The sequence below is a fragment of the Actinia tenebrosa genome, unplaced genomic scaffold (assembly GCF_029948245.1).
Source record: "Actinia tenebrosa isolate PJP-AT-01 unplaced genomic scaffold, QUT_ActTen_1.0 PGA_scaffold15__27_contigs__length_11533743, whole genome shotgun sequence".
Taxonomy (NCBI): Eukaryota; Metazoa; Cnidaria; class Anthozoa; order Actiniaria; family Actiniidae; genus Actinia; species Actinia tenebrosa.
Genome location: NW_028292575.1, coordinates 8,994,010 through 9,013,629, shown reverse-complemented (window position 1 = coordinate 9,013,629; position 19,620 = coordinate 8,994,010). Strand labels below are relative to the sequence as shown.

Below are 19,620 nucleotides of genomic sequence, written 5' to 3'. Positions count from 1 at the left end.
CGAGGTCGAGGGGAGAAAAATCGAGAAAAACCGGGTCGAGTCAAAACATCCAAGATGGCGGACGAGTCGTGAGTTGAAGACACGGATATTCAAAAATATGTATTTTCCTATAGGATGGCCTAAATATTATAGTCCTAAAGATGTGGAATGTGGTGAGCTGTCTGCGTTGAAGTATAATCGGGATCGATCACTGCTCGCTGTCATCTCTTCACACAGTGTTTGTGTGTGGAATAATCGAGTAAGAATCATCTACGTACACATAAGCTTTTAATAACTTTAATATGCACTGGATCTGTTTTGTTAGATTTATTCATTCTAGCCGGCTTTGCTGAACTTAGAAGAGTGTATTTTTTATCACGTGGTTTCTCTTCTGATTCTTTAACTCTTTATTATTTCCTAGCTTCGTTCCATCATTTAACTTGGGGTATATTTCGGAGGACCTAAGTTTTTGAGAAGCCCCTAAATTCCTGGAGACATGAAGATCCTTGTGGAATTCCCTGCTGTTCATGATTTATCCCTGAAGAATACATGTGCAATAGCCCATTCGTTGTTCTGTCTACTACATGTACTTGTACTACTACTGCATGTTTAGCTGCACGTTGCATTGCTAAGAAGGATTTTGTTTCCTTTCTTCATTTAATATTAGCCAAGAGTCTTAATTGTTACTATAAGAAGGTCACCAAGTTCTCTAAAAGAAGTTGGAACACATGTTGCAGTCGCCTGGAGGCCAGATTCCTCAGTCATTGCTGTTTCTGTGAGTTTTATGAATATTATGGTTATACATTTATGTTAAGCTTATTCATCTGCCCAGCTCCCTCATCATCAGCATCATCATCATCATGATCGTCTTCATCATCTTCATCATCACCACTATTATTATTATTATTATATGATTGCTAGACTTCAGAAGGAAAGATAGTTTTACTAGAGTTACAAAGAAGTAGCGAACAGCAATTGTACAAGTCACAGATTTTGAGGTTAGTTAAATGCTTTTCGTTAACACATTCGTTTTGTCTACCACTGTAACTTTTTTATTATTTTGTTTATAGTACCATTAATAAAATAAATCCTTAAGTAGCATAGCTACTCGTGTAACTTTATATGCTATATATTGATTAATTTGGTTGATGGAAGTCTGGTTGCCCAATAATAGTACCCTTCACAGTTACCTGCGCCCTCTGGAATTGAAATGAAGCCATGCCTTTGTGCTGAAGCAAGACAAACAGTTATCTTGCAATGATAGAGACGTAAAAAGTCCACCTTTTGAGCGCTAGCCCAAAACACGTTGGACTGTGTTATGGTCACCACAAAGTTTTGACAAGGTTTCCGGATTCCCATACAAATTTATTGAATTTTGAAAAGATAATTCAGACCAATTTCTTTCGTTACTTTTTAGTTACTTCTTTAGCAGTAAGAGAGCTTCAATCCAGTTAGAGAAATGATATTTTGCTTGTATTTAGAGAGCTAAACAATCCATGGAACAGCACTCAAAAGGTGAATTATTGTCCAAGGTGTAAAAAAGATACTGTATCTGTTACTGCAAGCTCACCGTTCATCTCGCCTTGATACAAAGGCACAGCTGCCTCATAACATGACGCAGGAACTGTGAAAGGGACTATTTCCCTGTCGAGACTTTCGTGTCAATCATGGTAAATTACAGTGTGGTAGTTCAAATATCGTATTTAATCTGAAATTTTCACAAGAAAAACAGAACCCTTGCCCAGAGTCCAATTCTATTTCCCTTCCAGCTCATCCAATCATTATCAAAGTCCTTATCAAAATGGAGTACCGGCAATCAAGCTGGTTGAGATTTCCATCATCACGATAACTGGAGATGTCACATGGTAAAATATTTCATTATTTTTCTGAACGCCGATTTACATTGTATGATTTTTTCTCACAACTTTCACACATAACATGCTGACAACACAAATTGCTTTGTGTAAATCAAACTGTACAAGTTACTTATAATGTATTGACTGCAATAAAAGCTAAAACTTGAGGTAAGCATATTGCGTGTGACAGTCGTGAGGAAAAATCATACCTGGCATAACGGCCTTACAATAAATGTATCACTAGTAGATGTAGTACTTTTCAATAATTTGAACAAAGATGAGAATATGTGGACCGCGTAGCACTTATGAAATACAAGATATAGACATATAGATAAGTTATAGTGCTTGGGAATGAGGTTATTCCAGGCAAAAGACCCTTGGAAATAAATTCGGAAAAATTAATTTCCGACCTCGCTGGGAATTGAACCCACAACCTATATCTTGTATTTCATAAGTGCTACGTGGTCCACATATTCTCATCTTTGCATCATAATTACCGCGACCTAACATCTATTACACCCTGGGCTGCTCTCAGTCTGACCTCTAGCTCAGCTGGTAGAGCATCGGTAGTACAATTCTGAAAGTCGTGGGTTCGATTCCCAGCGAGGTCGGAAATTAATTTTTCCAAATTTATTTCCAAGGGTCTTTCGCCCGGAATAACCTCAATCCCAAGCACTATAACTCATCTATATTTCTATATCTAATAATTTGAGCAGGTCAGGGTGATACTGTACATACTTATACATGGGTAACCAATTATAAACAATTATTGGTCGGACAAGGTTGAGGTTGCCAAAGGCAAAGGCAAATAATTACTATCAGGGCACTAACAAATCAAAATATTTTGCATTAACTTAGTTCAATAATGAGCTGTTCATTTGCCTGTAGCCTGATGTTTTTAGAATAATTTTCTTGAGATTTCTTATGCGTGTTATTATTACTGTATTTTTTTTAAAGTTTTGCCCCAAGAAAAGATGAGTTGTTTGTATGCAGTGGAAAAGGATTCCTTCACAGGATCACATGGGATGGATACCTTGAGTCCAGTTACTCCATGCCTGTCCATTCCATTCCTTTTACGAATGACTTGCAGAATATTAGAGGTACACTGTACATAAGGGACCATTAATTAGTAACCCATATGAGAAATTTGATCCGCCCGCCTCTCCTTTGTTGCATAAAAAATGGCCCTATCATTTATGAAATGTGTTTTTGCCACTTGGTAAAGATCTATATGTTAAGTGTATGCTACATCGAGTGTATATTTTTAAATCTGTTTATACACTGGATGTAGCATACACTTAACATATGGCCCTATCATTGATTTTCATTATCACAACATATTTAATTGTAAAAAAAAATTTGTACAACAAATTCTTTTGCATGGCTCCTCTCTCGAGCCTACATAGTTATTTTCTTAGCCTCCCGCAAGGTTCTCTTATATATTCCCCCTTCCCCGTAAAAAAATTAATGCTCTCTAAATTGAATTTTTCATGGCATCATACTTGAAGTTATCAATGACTGTGTATTATTAAGAGCACTTTGCAGTCTCAATGTTTCTATGCCAAGATAACTTAGTAAACTAATAGACCACTGTTCATCAAACTATAATATCTGAAGCATTATAAATAGGGATTTAACGATTGAATGCACCTCCAAATGTCTACAACTTCACCGACAGTCATCAGACTCTTATTCTGCATTCCTTTCCTCACATGTCAACATCCTTTCATAAATTTGTTTCTCACAAATATTATCAAATGGAATATCCGATGCAGACTAAAAGGTTGACAATTGTTGGTGGGGGACTTCGTGTATATAAATTGTATGCGGCGTGAATCTGGCATGTGACATTTGTACCAATATATTTTAATTGATGTTGTAGCTGTGCCACTAGAGTTAGAAGGTGTGTGCTTCAGAGCCATGGAATACAGCCCTTTGCTGGGCGGTTTTGCTGTGGTATTGGCTGATGGACGAGGAGGATTTGTCTCTGCTGAAACTTCCAACTTTGAACCTGCTGTAAGAATTTGATTTGTTGATTATCTGTTTTCTTATTCTCCTATTTTTCACACAGACCATTTATCTTTAAAAAGTTCTTTTTGAAACCATTATTTTGAAGGAAATGATAGGTGTGTGGGCAAGAGATCTTGATTCTGCAACTTGTGTGGCAATAAACCATCGTTACAGATTGATAGTTTTTGGTTGTACCAAGTAAGTCACTACATGTCTGAAGTTTTGATTATCAAGCATTTTGATGGGCAATCTAGATCCATAGATTAGATAACAGAAATACTAACCTGTATGCATGACCAATCAAGTACAACTTACTGTTCCCAGAACAGTAACGATTTAGCTAATTTATTTTTTATCATAAGCATCAGTTCACAAGACTCAAAAAAGCATTAAATGCGGCAGCCACAGGCGCCAAGCAAAGCTCACAGCCTACCACAGTTTGTGGTTTTTCTTTTTGTTTAAAGAGCCTAGAGCAGATTTGGATAGGCGCTATATAAATATTTATTATTATTATTATTATTATTAAATAAGTTACATATAGTTTAAGTTTAAGCATGTGTTGGCCGACTATCGGCTGTGTGTTGGCCGTGATTGCCTGACTGTTGGTCAAGTTGTCCGCCAACGCATGGCCAGTAGTCAGATGTTTGTCCACCAATACCTTTCAGTGGCTGGTCATAATTATGTACATGATTACCAATTTTGTCAAAGCTTGGCTGAAACAAATTTAAGGCGGATCTAAGCCAGGATGCTTGGTAGACCTCATCAGATGAATATTGAAATTGTAATAGTATGTCATTGGGTTTTATGGAGACTGAGAAAAACTAGTTTAGAACACCCTGAGAATAGAAGAAAGACTCTTGCATTGATGGAGATCAGGCCCAACAATTTTCTCTCACTAACAAATGCACGGCTTAATTTCATGCTCTTACATCCAGCAGTCTAATTCAATCTAAGATCCCAGAGGTGATTTTTGTGTGCTTTACTACCAGTGAGACCACCTTTAATACCAAGATCAACTCTACTACATGTATTTATCAATATTTTTTGTCTTTGTTGTTCAGTGGAGCAAGTCTAGTGTATGGATTTGATGACACAACAGGTGCCTTAGAACTATCTCACACCCTGGTACTATCCAGCAAGGACTATCCTGGTATCCTTAACAATTTTATTTATCACTGATGTACATTATGTGTGCTGAAATGTGTACCATTTGCAAGTACAGTTTCACAGCATTTAACAATTATTTGCTGAAGGCAAAGTGAATATCAGGGAACAGGGCCATAACAAGGGGGGAGCACAGGGTGCACATGCACCCCCCATAAAAGCTTAAGGTCTGCTCATCCATCTTCTTTTTTTGGTTCTGATTTCTTTTGGTTACCTTTTTTTTTTTTGGTTCTGCTTTCTAAAAAGAAACGATCAATGGTCCAATTTTATTCGATGTGCACCCTCCCTGTAAAAGTTCTGGTATGGCCCTGGGGAATATTTACTGAGATGCAAGCGTGGGTGTGTAACAGCATAAGAAGTAAATTGTGACCAATGAGAGTGTCATATTCACTTGCACCATGTCTAATATGTATTATTAAATAGGTTAATTTTAGGTGCCTTGTCATCTTTTCTGGTTGCTTTAGTTTCATGATGTTAGATTGAAAGGGATGCAGCTCAACATAGTTTAGTAAATTTACATTACTAATTAATTAGTCTTTCCATTTTCTGGCTCTAGCTTGGATAATTGTATTTTTAATTAATACAAAATTAAATGTACTTAGAATACTTCGACAATATTGCTGCCATCATCAAAGTAGTCCGTTAGCACATTATGTCCAAGAGGTATACAAAGCTGTCATCCTTAACATCTGGCTGTATAGATGCTATTCAAAGTACAGGAGGTGTTCAGTGTCTGGCCTGGACACCAGATGGCTGTGCTTTGGCTGTTTCCTGGTCATGGACATCCCATGGAGGGTTAGCTGTCTGGAGTGTTTTTGGTTCTCTTTTGATGTGTACTTTAGGAGGAGACTATGGGTAAATAATTGTTTTGTATTTTTTCCTGGGGGGTGGGGGGAGTAACTATTGTTAGAACAACTTGCAAATATTAGGATATTGCATATAATTATATAGCCTACACTGTACATGCAGCCTTTAATTAAATCTGGATATCCGAGAAGAAAGTTAAAAGTCTTTAGCCCCCCCCCCCTACTTTTTCCCTTTCCCCTACCTAGTGTCTTATTATAATATTTTCCAATCTTAGCCATCCCCCAAATTTTTCCCATACTATGTACTCTCAATCTAAGCTCCCCCCTCCCCCATGCACACACACACTTTTAAGGTTGTTCCACAGTCCCTGTACATTCTTTATTTTGTTAGTAGAAACCTAGTAATGGTCTATCACAAATCCTGCTATCTGATTGGCTGAGTAGCTTGTGGTGTTTTGGTGAATGACCACTAGTAGCCAAAAGTGCCTGTTCCAAAACCTACACAATGTGAAAAGTTAATTTTAAATGGTTGTTTCCATTCATTTGACCAGTTTGACCAAAAACCACAAATTTCCTCATAATTCAATCAATTTTTATCCTTTTTGATTCCCTAAACTTCAGAAATTCTCAGGAAGCATTTTTGCACAATCCATTTCATGTCAAGTCTATGGTGAGTTAAAGGAAACATTCTTCCAGGAATGAGGCTATTAAATATTAAATATATTTGTGTGTAAAAACATTGAGTTTGAGACTGAATTATTTTGTGTGGTAGGGCTGGGGACCAGAGGGATACAACCTGGTGATGGTGTCGTCAGAAGAAGATAATGGATGTACTGGTAGGAAAAAAACTGAATTCCCCCCACCTCCTGCAAAATACTGGCTGTACTTTCTCAGCCACCTTGTGTGCAATAATGACAGGAAGTGCTCAGAAGGCTATTGCTTATATTAAAATACAGTCAAAGCACTTTCATGATGACTCATTCTTCACACAATATTTCATATTTTCAATTTTTTCCCCAGGTGATATCATGCAGTTACAGTTTGTAAAAAGTACACTAGCTGTCAATCCTTGTATGGTGAGAATGCTTAGCTATGAGAAATTATTAAGACAATAGTTAGCAGCAAATAGTATTGTGTTGTCATTTCCTTATTATTGAGATCAACTACGGTGAGTAATCCAGTACCGCTTGAAAGCTAGATTTTCATTGCTCCCTAAGTACAGTACCGCTTTTGTAAGGTTAGGTTTAGTGCTATAGTTTGGTTGACCAATCTATTGTTTTTTAATCCAATCATGTAACTCGTTCCGAGCGGTACGGGCTGGCTCACTACAGCACAGGGAAACGACTTTAAATTCATGAATCACAATGATTGCAACATGCATACTCATTTTTTCCAGAGCAATCATCGCCACCTATTTCTTCAAAGTGAAGACAGTCTATATCTCAATACTGGTGAAATGGTCAGTGACTGTACCAATAATTTTAGAAATACTAGCAAGAATGGTACAACCACTTCGATTGGTTCTTCAGATGAAAATGGTACAACACCATTGATTGGTTCATCTGTAGGACCAAGTACTCTTGTCAGTAACAAACAGTGGATCATTATACAGGTGAGTTAGGGTTGGGAAAAGTGTTTGTTAGGCCATCAGGGCCATTAGTAGGTTGTGATTAGCCACCCTGAAGTTCCAAACATATTGCTCTGTAGTCGTTGTGTTTTGCTAGCGATGGCTAAATCAATACTGTTTCATTATTTTTTTCAGATACCTGTGAATTATTTGGAAAATAACTGGCCTATAAGGGTATGTGGATTTTAACCATTTCTAATTCTGTTGCCATGAAATATCTTAAATTACTATTATTAGAGAAAGAATGGGGGAAAGGAGAGAAAGAAAGAAAAAACGAAACTAGAAAATAAGAAGAAAGAGAGAGAGAGAGAAAAGAAAGAAAAAAGTAGAAAGTAAAAGAAAAGGAAGGAAGGAAGGAAAAAAGGAGAGAAAGAAAGAAAAAGCCTAAGAAAAAAGTAAGAAGAAAGAGAGAGAGAAACGAAAGAAAAAAGAAGAAAGTAAAGGAAGAGAAAGGTAGGAAGGAAGAAAGAAAAGAAGAAAAGAAACAAAAAAAAAAAAAAAAAAGAAATGATACCATACATATACTTGTTGCTCAAGACGTTGTTTGCAATTCTTCTTACAGTATGCTGCTGTTCATCCAACTGGTTCACATGTTGCTATTGCAGGCAAGGCAGGTATTGCTCACTATGCTCTGCTTACAAGGAAATGGAAGCTCTTTGGTAACATCTCACAGGTAAATCCATTACACAGACACCGACACCAGTATTATTTTTTGTTCATTAATTACTACTTACCACCAGTTTACCATTGTTATTTGCTCCCTTCCTAGTCAAAACCTATTACTAGACTAAGTATTATTTGACGATTTTTATGCTTGCTTTATTCACTCATTATTAACTTTTAGTATTTTTACACAAGTGAATATAGTAAATCCGGCGCACTCATTGGTCACAATTAACGCATTGTGCTGTTATATTCACCTACAGGTGAATATAACTTGCACACGCTTGCTCGTTTGTCGATTTTTACCGCTTGCATAGATAAATAAGATTTGAAAAAAAACAAAACACATTCTCTCCCCGTTATTTATTGAATTCACTTGAATTAGAAATACTAAAACAATTATTCGCCTTATTGTATCATTCGTATGCAGCATTAGAAAAAGTAAGCAAATTATATATATTAATATGTATATCATGTAAAAAATACAGCGATCACATTTTTTGTTGTCTTTACTAGGAACAAACTATAATCTGTCGTGGTGGTTTAGCTTGGTGGAAAGATTTCATCGTGGTTCCATGTTACAACAGTCATTCAAGTAGTGATGAAGTAAGTTGGAAAAATTGCAATAAATGACGTTTAATAAATGTGGGATGACGGAAATACTATTCTTAAGTAATGCTGTACAGGTATTTTCCTTCAATTTAATATTTTGTTTGTTTGTTTTTTCCTTCCTTCCTTCCTTCCTTCCTTCCTTCCTTCCTTCCTTCTTTATTTCTTGTTTATTGGGAAATATGCCATCATGATTTTCCTCTTTTTTCAGGTCCGGTTTTATCCCCGTACTTCTAATCTTGACAATGCATTTGCTGTTAGCGTAAAGCTTCCTGCGCCAGCCTTTCTAGTGAACGTCTTTAGGGATTTACTTCTCGTCTACTGCTCAGACTGTAGAGTCGTGTTTTACTCATTGGAACGAATAAAGACTAGTAGTTCTGGTGAGTACAACCAATTACCACAATTTCGTTTACTGAAAACTTTCTTTCGAATCCTTAGCTTTTTATCCCACAGGTAACCCAATTTCTTAAAAGAAAACATCGCGATTAAAAGCCAGCAGTCTGATGACCAAATATCTTGGCTTATTTGCCTTTCCATCGGCTCTATGTATTAACCTGCATATTATTAGCATGCATATTCTTTGTATTCCTTCCCAACAGACGCAAGCATATTAGTAAGCCGACTTCAAGAGTTTTCATTAGCCAATCACGTGCCTCACCCGTTAGCTGTTATCCACGTGACACTCACTTCACAGTATTCAGGTATGTACTACCTGGTTTTGCTTTCTTTAATTAATTGCTTACTATCAATCACGTGACTCTTTTGGAGTTGACTGGGGGGCAAACAAGCGATTGACTGAGGGACAACTAGCGGATGTTAAGTCAAAACAGGTCAAAATAAGTCCTCAAGCTATTGTATGCGACATGAAACCGGAAAACAAGAAATTGAAACAACCTCCAAGATTTTACAAGCCATTAAAAAAGCAGTTATTACTGGAAGTGACGTCTATTGATAGCAACCTATTTCATTTAAGGGGGCACTTGGATGAAAATCAATGAAAATTAGAAATGACTTTAAACTTGGTTAAACTTATCTATATGGCCCAGATAGTAGCCAGGTAACATATCTTTTTCACATTCAAAAGTGGCGGGTAAAAATTATCAATTTTATTCAGCATCTAAATTGTGAGTAAATGGCGTCATTTACTCAACCCATATCTCAACAGCGAGTGGCTCCCTGGCTAAAATTTTCACTCATCTGATTTTCATAATCATAATTGAGTCATATTATCCTCGAATACTTCAATTATTCGGACTTTCAAAAATCGGGGCGTTTTCATCCAAGTGTCCCTTTAAAGACAGTACTGTGTTGAATTTGCTTGAGTGACCACGAAACAATGGCTCCAAGTCGAGGGTGCACTTGACCAGTGTTTATAAATTTACTGTATTTTATGAAGTCCAACCTTAACTTATAGCATTTGTTTCATGGTAACTCAAGGAAATCTGGATGAAAATGTCTATTGTTTACTATTAATCGGATGTAAATCCCCAATACTTAGATCAGCCTAGTGGTTGATTCAGGTGGTGATGTGCTTGGTTTGGATCGGTTTGGTTGAAATTACTTTACTTTTATTTTATGTTATTTTTTCCTGTTAATGTAGAGTCCGGTAACCTAGACGGTCTTGAGGCAATAGAATCCTTGATAGCAAATGTCGGTGGCTGGTTATTGATGCTTCAGAAGGACAAAGCAAGTCCTGAGAAAGACAAAAAGTCTAAAAAGGTTCGACCAACAAATCTATCAGCATTGTATTCCATGCATTAATTATCCATCCTGCTTACTCATTAGCATTAATTAAGGTCTGACGAGCAAGTTCGTGGGGACAAGCCAATGAGCAAACGGAAGGGTAGGCGGATGAGTGCGAATCCTTCCTTCACGCCGGTTCGCGCCAAATGACATATTTGCATAATTTATTCTTCCTTAATAATACTTAATGTTTCTTTAAGAATACTAATGAATGTTCAATGAAATAGAATAGTTTTAGTTTCCTCACCTCTTTGAAACGTTTTCAGGCGCCGTTTTGTCTGCCGGTGATTCTCGCATCTTGCGTGGAAAATATTTGGACCTCCACGACATCAAGTGTAAATAAAAGACATTTAATGGAGGCGTTGTGGTTGGGCTGTGGTGCACAGGGGATGAAGGTGATCAGCGTTCTTTACAAATATTTATATATATTCCTTTACAAATATAAATCTAATTGGTTATATCTAATAAAGTCTCAGCATTGCGTTTCCAATTGTCACGCTGGACATCCAACATGGCGGAAAATGGTCACGTGATATTTATGTTTATACTGTTGGTTTTAATTATTCCCAAGATTATGAAATGACGAAAGACACGGCGGCCATGTTGGATGATATAACAAAAGAGACCAATGACGAATCTTTTGTTAAATTCATTCAACACGGCGGCTGTGAAAACCATTAATATATTATATGTCTTTATGACCGTTGTGTCAATTATCGTAGGTTTGGTTGCCATTATTCCCTGGTAATGATCAAAAACCACCCAACTTCTTGTCCAAAAGAGTGATGTTACCTTTTCAACTGAATATTTACCCCTTAGGTAAGGATAGAAAGTAATGTATGCCACAACAGTATCAACATGTATTAAAGGCTTGCAAATGTGCGCGCTTATTTGCACTTTCCTTTTGCGCTTTTTTCAACTCGTCCAAGGAACCAACTTGAAGGAATGGTACATGTGGTACAGTTGCTTTATTCAGACAGAGAAAAAAACGGTCAGTTACAGAATAAGTCGTAATTTGCGCAAAGGAAATTATGTAATATTTTTCCTTTCTTTACTAGCTGTGTTATTTCAAGATGCCGTGGTATTGGGTGCTGCAAACGAACCTATGCCTTTAGACTGCATGTCACCAAACCCTGCTTCCTTGTCACCTCAACCTTTTCCATTCTGTACCCTGGAAAGAACAGTAAGACAAGGCCCTTTAATATCCAATATAGACCCCTTGCATTGATTTCCTAGAGGAATTGTTCTGGGGACAAAACAATAGGACCTCTTTTCTGAGGCAAAATAATAATAATAATAATAATAATAATAATGAAAAATTCCATTGTTTTGTCCCACAATGATTCCTCTTGGGGCTCAGGGCAAAGGGTCTATATCTCATATTACACTGAATTCTTCAACGTCTTGACATGATTGATGAGGCCTCTAATTTGTTATTTAATTCTTAGACTCAAGTCTATCTTCACCATGTGCTGAGGCAGCTCTTACGAAAAAAGTTAGTATTTACGCACACTTCTATATTTAATTTACACTAGTTTTCACTAGTTTTCCACCTTATATTTAATTTACATAATATTACATCACTGTGCTGTTATGCTCTTGTAATTCCATTTCTTATCGATTGTTTAAAATTGGTATCTCACTGGATCTTACTTGCTCCTCGGCAAAGCCTTCTTTCCCAGATTACTCAAGTATAACGGGAAAAAATCAGGAAAATGACTTTTTCTAATCCTGCAAAGAGAAGTAAAGCTAGGGTTTTGTTGAAATAATGTGATGTTCTCATATATTAGTGGGCTATTTCCAAGCTAAAGATGAATATGCAATGTTTTATGAAATTAACCCAATATATAATGCACGAATTTCTGTCCTTACCAGCCTTGGCCAACAAGCCCTCGAAATTGCCAACACATGTACAGATCTCCCATACTTCCCACATGTTCTTGAACTGATGCTTCATGAAGTACTGGAAGAAGAAGCCACGGCCTCTGAACCCATACCAGGTATGACGGTAAAGGGTGGCATGGATGACGTACGCTGCTAATGTGTCGTCCTTTACTGCTGGCGGTGAGTCCAACGGGTCGGGTCGCTGGTTCGAGCCCTGCGGACTTCATATATGTATTGAGTTTGTTTGATGTGTTGTTCTATACCTTGCCACGAGAGTTTTTCTCCGGGTTCTCCGGTTTTCCTCCCCCAGTAAAAATTTTTTTTTTTTAAAAAAAGGTTGGACGTATTGAGATTGGTAAATACTGAAGCTATAAGGGGTTTCTTTTCAGTTAACTTAAATGAGCCAATAAGTAAAACTTGATAAACAATAAGCACCGGCTATATATAACGATGTCTATTTTGCGCGCGTTTTCTCTCTTTTTTGATTGCTGTTTTTCTTCCAAGAAACTCATCTATTCGCCGTTTGTTTTCAGACCCAATGCTTCCACAGGTAGTGAGATTCATTCAAGAATTTCGTCAGTACTTAGAGACTGTTGTCCACTGCGCCCGAAAGACCGAGGTAGCACTTTGGAGTTATTTGTTCTCGGCTGTTGGAAACCCAAGAGATTTATTTAAGGTAAGTACCAAGTACGGCATGCCATTTGAGTGCTAAGGTTTGGCGTCATTCTTAACTACTGCAAAACTACCATAATACTTCGCAATTGTTATTCACAAATGTTATCGTCTGATGGGAATAATATTAGGCAGATGATGCTATGTAAACAAGAAAACGTATAGTTTGTGCGGCAAGGGATTCTGGTAGTTGTAGTATTGATATGAGGTTATAAAAAGGTTGTTGTAGATAAAGACTGAAAATAAATACTCTAATAGAAATCTGACCATCATTAATGTGCTGGCTTTGCTGTTAAGTTAATATGATTGATATCTCAGGAATGCCTCAGTTCTGGTCGCCTTCAAACTGCTGCGTCATACCTTATCATCTTGCAAAACCTCGAACATCCTACCGTCAGCAAACAGGTGAAAAGCAATGTGATGATGATGTTGATGATGATAATGGTGATAATGATGATGATGATGGTGATGATGATGATGATGATGGTGATAATGATGATGTGATGGTGATGATCATGGTCGTAATCATGATGATGGTGATGATGATCATGATCATGATCATGATGATGGTGATGATGATCATGATGATGATGGTGATGATGATCATGATGATGATGGTGATGATGATCATGATGATGATGGTGATGATACATGATGATGATGGTGATGATGATCATGATGGTGATGATGATCATGATGATGATGGTGATGATGATCATGATGATGGTGATAATGATGATGGTGATGATGATGATAATGATGATGATGGTGATAATGATGATGATAATGATGATCATGATGGTGATGATCATGATGGTGATGATGATCATGATAATCATGATGATGGTGATGATGATCATGATGATGATGGTGATGATGATCATGATGGTGATGATGATCATGATGATGATGGTGATAATGATCATGATGATGGTGATGATGATCATGATGATGATGGTGATAATGATGATGATGATGGTGATGATGATCATGATGATGATGGTGATGATGTGATGGTGATGATGATCATGATGATGATGGTGATGATGATCATGATGATGATGGTGATGATGATGGTGATGATGATCATGATGATGATGATCATGATGGTGATGATGATCATGATGATGATGGTGATAATGATGATGTGATGGTGATGATGATCATGATGGTGATGATAATGATGATGCTGATGATGATGATGATGATATTGATATTGATGACTTCATTATGTTGAGGATGACGATGTTGATAGTAAGGATGACGATGAAGATGTTGATAGTAACTGTTGATGATGATAATGCTGACTTCATGATGTTGTTGAGGATGATACTGATGATAATGATGATATTGATAGTGAAGATGATGATGATGATGAGTGATGAATTTCCTTCTGAGCAATATCAATGGGTGGCAATGGTGATGATCACTAAACCTTCTTATTTGTCATTAGCACGCAACTATTCTTTTGGACAAAGCTTTGGAATTATGCCAATGGGAGGTGAGTTGAATGAAAATATATGAGAATAAAAAGGAAAACTACCGTTGTTGTATATTAATAGAATATATATATATATTTTTTTTTTTTTTTCACAGACCTCGAAGGATCTTGTACGATTTTTACGGTGTATCAGCGAAGGAGAACTAGACTCGCCACCAAGAACACCCACTTGTAGGCCACTACATTCCCCACCTCATCCTACCATGACTACAGTTGACGATGAAGATATGGCATTCTCGTTTTCGGTAAGCCCTCAGTCCCGCGGGTCAAAGCCTACAACTCGCGGGACCCTATCAAGAGGAAGTTCAGTCGACAAAACTCATTCGGCACGAACACAGTCTCTGGAGAAGACACCAAAGCCTAGTTCACATGACAGCGTCAGTCGCTCAAAGAGTGGGTCAGTTTCGTCAGCGGACGCGAGGTTAGTCATTGATTTTGACGCTTGTCTAGTCTTGTATCCTCCCGCCAAGCTCGGTTTTACACGTGGAGTTTTCATTCGTCCCAGCCTCCCCTCCTCCTGCTCACCCAAATGTAAGTCGAGAAGATTACGGGCGCTTCGAGACTTACACCACAGATGAAAATCGAGTATTTTTGGAGTGCATGTTACGTCAAAGCCGCCATCTTAGTTGACTATACAAAGCATTTCTCATTAAGGTTGGATCAACCAAGATGACGCCTGCTTTATTATTATTTATATCTCAGGGGATTTTTTGGTCACGTGGTAGCACTTCAAGAAACATCCTTCGAGCGCGCCTACTTGCCAGGCAACTGAATTGATCTACGTTTTCCAATCTTTAAATAACTAATTCCATTTCTCCTCCAGGTCTAGTTGCGACGTCGATTCAGCAGAAAACTACTTCATTGACAGCATCCTCAACAGACATGCGCGTTTATTGTTATCATCCAATAGGCTGCGAGATCTTGGTCGTTTTTCTGCACACGTTGATTTTCAAATAGTTCCATGGCTCGTAAAAGAAAGGTAAGACAACTCTTGGAATTTTATTTCTTTTATATTTGTTATCAACATTTGTTTATTTTGATTTTTTTACGACGGTCACGCCCTTGCATTCACTATTAAGAGTATAATCCTTTTTAAGAAATTTTTGATTGATTTTATTCTTATAATTTTATTGTAGAAATCGAGCTGCACGAGTAGAAGGCTACGTACAAACACTACTTTTCGTTCATCGCCAATTTGATTTACAACTGCCATCCATCACCCAACCCACCATAACTGTACAGTCACCGCAATCACACCAACCTGGACCACGAATCAGTAAGTACAAATGAAGGTAGAAAAAGGGATTGAAAAGTTATGAAGATCACCCAAACAAAGATCAGGTTTAGGGTTAGGAAAACCTTCCATTGATTGGATAAAAGCATTGACTTTTCCACTGGATAAGGATTTATCAGTAAGGATAGCGCTATCCACCCTTTGTACGACCGGGCCCAGATGTTTAGTGCATTTCTAGGCTTTCACTTAAAGTCCAGTTTCTTTTATTCCCCTTATGTATATATCTGGTGCTTCTGAGGGAACGACTTTTATAATAGGCAGATTAAGATTCACGTTTTTTATTCCCGCAAACGGCAAACGTGACCACGATTTCCCTACATTTCACTTTACCTTTTGCAAACCTTCTCGACAAAGACAAGTATTCTTTTGTTTATCTACTAGTTGGAGATTTTTGCGATTCCTTTTCGCCAATTTTAAAGAATTTTTTAATGGTCAACTGACGTTTCACGTTTGCCGTAAACGAGGATCTTAAACTCTCTAATGATACAGTAATAACTTAACAGGTCGTCTTGCGTCTGCATCTTCGTCAAGCACTCGTAGCAGCCGACAAGGTCTCGACGATGATGCTCTTGTTGATGACATCGAAGAAGGACACGAGATCGAAGAGACGGCGCACTTGCATCCGCCTAGAGGTATGACGTGACTGCTATTTTCTTTAAACTTCTCAGTTAACCTAAGACTCAGGTCAAACGTCCAACTTCACATGAGCCGAACCTAATTGCAACAACGGATAGCAAGGCGCTCTTCTTTGATGTCATTAGGTTCGGCTAATGAGAAGTTCGACGTATGACCTTAGTCTTAAAAAACCGATTGGCTTTGTAATAACTTTTTGCTATTGTAATTAGAATATATTAGAAGCAGGGCCCCTCTGGATACCAGCCTAGTTGCTGAATGGGCCACCCTGCCTAAATAAAGTTTACCTTAACCTTAACCTGCCTATAGTATAGGGTCTGTTCGTTGCTTACTTTTTCTCATAGTTTTGACAAATTTGATACTACAAGATTCAACATGTAATATTCTTTTAGTTGAAGAAATCGACCGTCTCAGTGCAACTCAATCAGAAACGAGCTCGTTGGCGTGTTCTGCTGATGAGGAGTACGTGTGGGGCGGCCAGGAGATTGGATTCATTGATATTGCTCAAATAAGAGAACAGTTAGCATTTAGTGGATGTCAACAGTCGTTAAAAGAAGTGAGGTAAGCTAAGGAGTTTGTTGGAAAATTATCTCCTATGCATGCGTTCATCACATGGATTGTTGGCTTCGAGGAAAGCAGCGTTAATATCTAAGAAATGGGAAAAAATTAGTACGAGCCCATCCAATTTAGGGACCGCAGAGAGGATCGGAAGGATCTGGCTTAGGCGGTGTAGTCTCGGGCCCCTTTCGTATTCATGTTTTGCAATATAATTTCACCCTTTCCTTAGACACACACATAGACACAGGCATTTTTTGAGGGGTTGCGCTGTTCTTGCTCTTTTTTTCTTAATTTAATTCAAATTTGTTTGTCCGCAGATTTCTCCTAAAAATCTTTATCGAGGCCTCATGCTATGATTGGTGGTTTCTTTTGGCCCTAGTATTGCGTGACGCTAATTCCATTGCAGAATGCATCAATAAGGCTATCACACTCAAAGATGTGACGACCGAGGCACTAAGTCGATTAAATGAGGGAATAAAAGCTTTAGAAGCCTGGAGCGAACGAGAGTGGTAAGACTTTTTTTTTGTCTTTATCTTCGACGTCATTATTTCTTGAAAGTTGTATATTGAGAAGATCTGACGTATGCACTCAATAAGCCTGAAGCGAGATGACGTTTTACCCCCGACTCTATACCATAATAGTTTTTAAAAGTCTTTCATATTAAATTTTTTGATTCCTTAGAGAATACAGGAACAATAGTCATAATAAAAGAACAAAAGCAATGTGAAAAGGATTATGGTCTAGAGACGGGGGTAAAACGTCATCTCGCTTCAGGCTTATTGCAAGAGGTTCAAAAACATAGAAGCCAAAATGGTACAATGGAAGTATGTTGATTAGATGTATCTAGTCCTAGTGATACAGTTCTTGGGATGTAAATAAATTGTTTCACTGACGGAAAGCATGGAGGCTTTTAACACATGTTTTATATCGACTGTGTATCTCAAATACATACATCAGAGTATGTATTAATTTCCCAGAATACCTATCAGTCTCAACTTCTATGTGCTGTATTTAGAACACTAAGTTAGTTTGCAATTGAGCAGTGTTTAAGAAAACAAAATTCGTGCACTTTAGCAGTTCTGAGTTGGCCCCAAAACGTTAGTAACGAGTACAAAAACTAATTAGTACAAAATAGCGCCAATGAATTAATCTGGATTGGAAACAAAAGAAACAGAAACAGATGTGCTAAAAACCTGCCATCATTATTTGTATTATTATATATGGTTTGTACTCTATAAACGTTACTATGATAATGCGTCTTTCCACAGTATTGGTTATAGTTTGTTTCTGAGTCTTCAAAAGCCTCAGTTCCAGACCGTAGCGGATGCCATCACAGCTGTAAAAGCGAAGACCCCTGAGCGCAAAGACAGTAACCCCACCGTGGAACCAGCTCGTCAAACACCTCGAACAAGTACGAGCGAGGAAGATAAAATAATCGAGGAGAAGGATGAAGTTGGAAATGATGAGGAGAAAGAAGAAGAAGAATCGAGTGAATGTGTTTTGTCTTGAATAAAGATCGAGAAAATCATGTGCTTCAAATGCGTGACAACATTTCATCATCGTACCGCTGACTATGAAATATTTTTATTGCATTATTGTAGGTTTATTTTTCGAATTTTACCAAATTATAAATAAAATAATGAAATGTTAACTAGAAATGGCATAAATCATGTAATATATATTCCAATCAACTCCAAGTGCAACCAGAAGAAAACCACCTCATCAATATTCAACGAACAAGAGCAAGAAAAGAAAAGAAAATATCAACAGAGAGTTCTGGAAGTGGAAATGGGTTCATTTACACCGCTTATCTTTGGGACCAATGGTGGTATGGGCAAGGAAAGCCAAATTTTCCTAAAAACTCTAGCGGATAAACTGGCGAACAAAACTGGACAAAGCTATTCTGACACAATAACATATATTAGAACAAAGTTGTCGTTTGAGATTTTGAAAGCTGTAATTACATGCATTAGAGGCTCCCGCACTCCTTTTTATAAGAACAACGAAAGTGACTTTCTATTGGACTTTAGCATTAATACTAACCTTGCCGATATTAGATAATTTTAGACTTTTTTATAATGCTTGTTTTTCATTTTGTTTTTTTCTAGTTTTTTGTAAATAGTAACTTTTTCTCTTTAAATTTTCACAAAGTACATAATGTAAATATTCTTTATTATTATTATTATTTTTTTTAATGATTTACAAACTTATTATTATTATTACATTATTGTTATTAAAATTTTTTGTGTTATATATATTCCAATTAATATTAAAAATGAAATATTTGCCTACCGGTGTGAGTATACACTTTTTAGAGTGATTTCACTTGGTCTGTAAATCACCCTAGGGCAACCCTGCATATACACCCAGTCAAAACGTTTTCAAAATAAAATTACTTGCTAGTTATCTCCTGTTTTGAGAAACTTTAGTTATACTAAATGCACAATTTCATGCAAATTCCATTGTTTTCTATTGTTTAATTAGCACTATTTTGTACTATTTAGTAATTACTGTTTCACGGATTAATTGTTTGCACTCTAACTGTCCACTCTGTTATTTTTCCTGTGATAAAACTTTAACTGATAACCCTGCACCGCCCGGTGATCAGTTCCCGTTCCCTG

The 19,620-nt window shown here is 37.3% G+C and overlaps 1 protein-coding gene across 1 annotated transcript; it reads left to right on the top strand.

Moving 5' to 3' along the window:
- The first annotated feature begins 45 nt into the window (after positions 1-45).
- Positions 46-19,007, top strand: LOC116299752 (guanine nucleotide exchange factor subunit RIC1). Its single transcript, XM_031708473.2, has 34 exons — positions 46-238; positions 647-754; positions 901-977; positions 1,749-1,844; positions 2,793-2,935; positions 3,718-3,851; positions 3,952-4,043; positions 4,907-4,995; positions 5,711-5,864; positions 6,437-6,485; positions 6,588-6,651; positions 6,836-6,891; positions 7,212-7,427; positions 7,578-7,616; positions 8,005-8,115; positions 8,622-8,711; positions 8,926-9,094; positions 9,314-9,415; positions 10,315-10,433; positions 10,724-10,852; positions 11,180-11,276; positions 11,516-11,640; positions 11,906-11,952; positions 12,333-12,457; positions 12,875-13,017; positions 13,332-13,418; positions 14,467-14,514; positions 14,610-14,935; positions 15,338-15,493; positions 15,651-15,790; positions 16,312-16,440; positions 16,834-17,002; positions 17,317-17,508; positions 18,268-19,007. Exons 1-34 carry the CDS (start codon positions 98-100, stop codon positions 18,506-18,508), a joined length of 4,203 nt encoding a protein of 1,400 aa, XP_031564333.2. The 5' UTR covers positions 46-97; the 3' UTR covers positions 18,509-19,007.
- Positions 19,008-19,620: the final 613 nt, after the last annotated feature.

Coding starts and splice junctions, on each gene's coding strand:
- LOC116299752 (XM_031708473.2), top strand. CDS start 98: ATGTATTTTCCTATAGGATGGCCTAAATATTATAGTCCTAAAGATGTG. Junction 10,434..10,723: donor AAGACAAAAAGTCTAAAAAG/GTTCGACCAACA, acceptor AAACGTTTTCAG/GCGCCGTTTTGTCTGCCGGT. Junction 17,509..18,267: donor GCCTGGAGCGAACGAGAGTG/GTAAGACTTTTT, acceptor GTCTTTCCACAG/TATTGGTTATAGTTTGTTTC.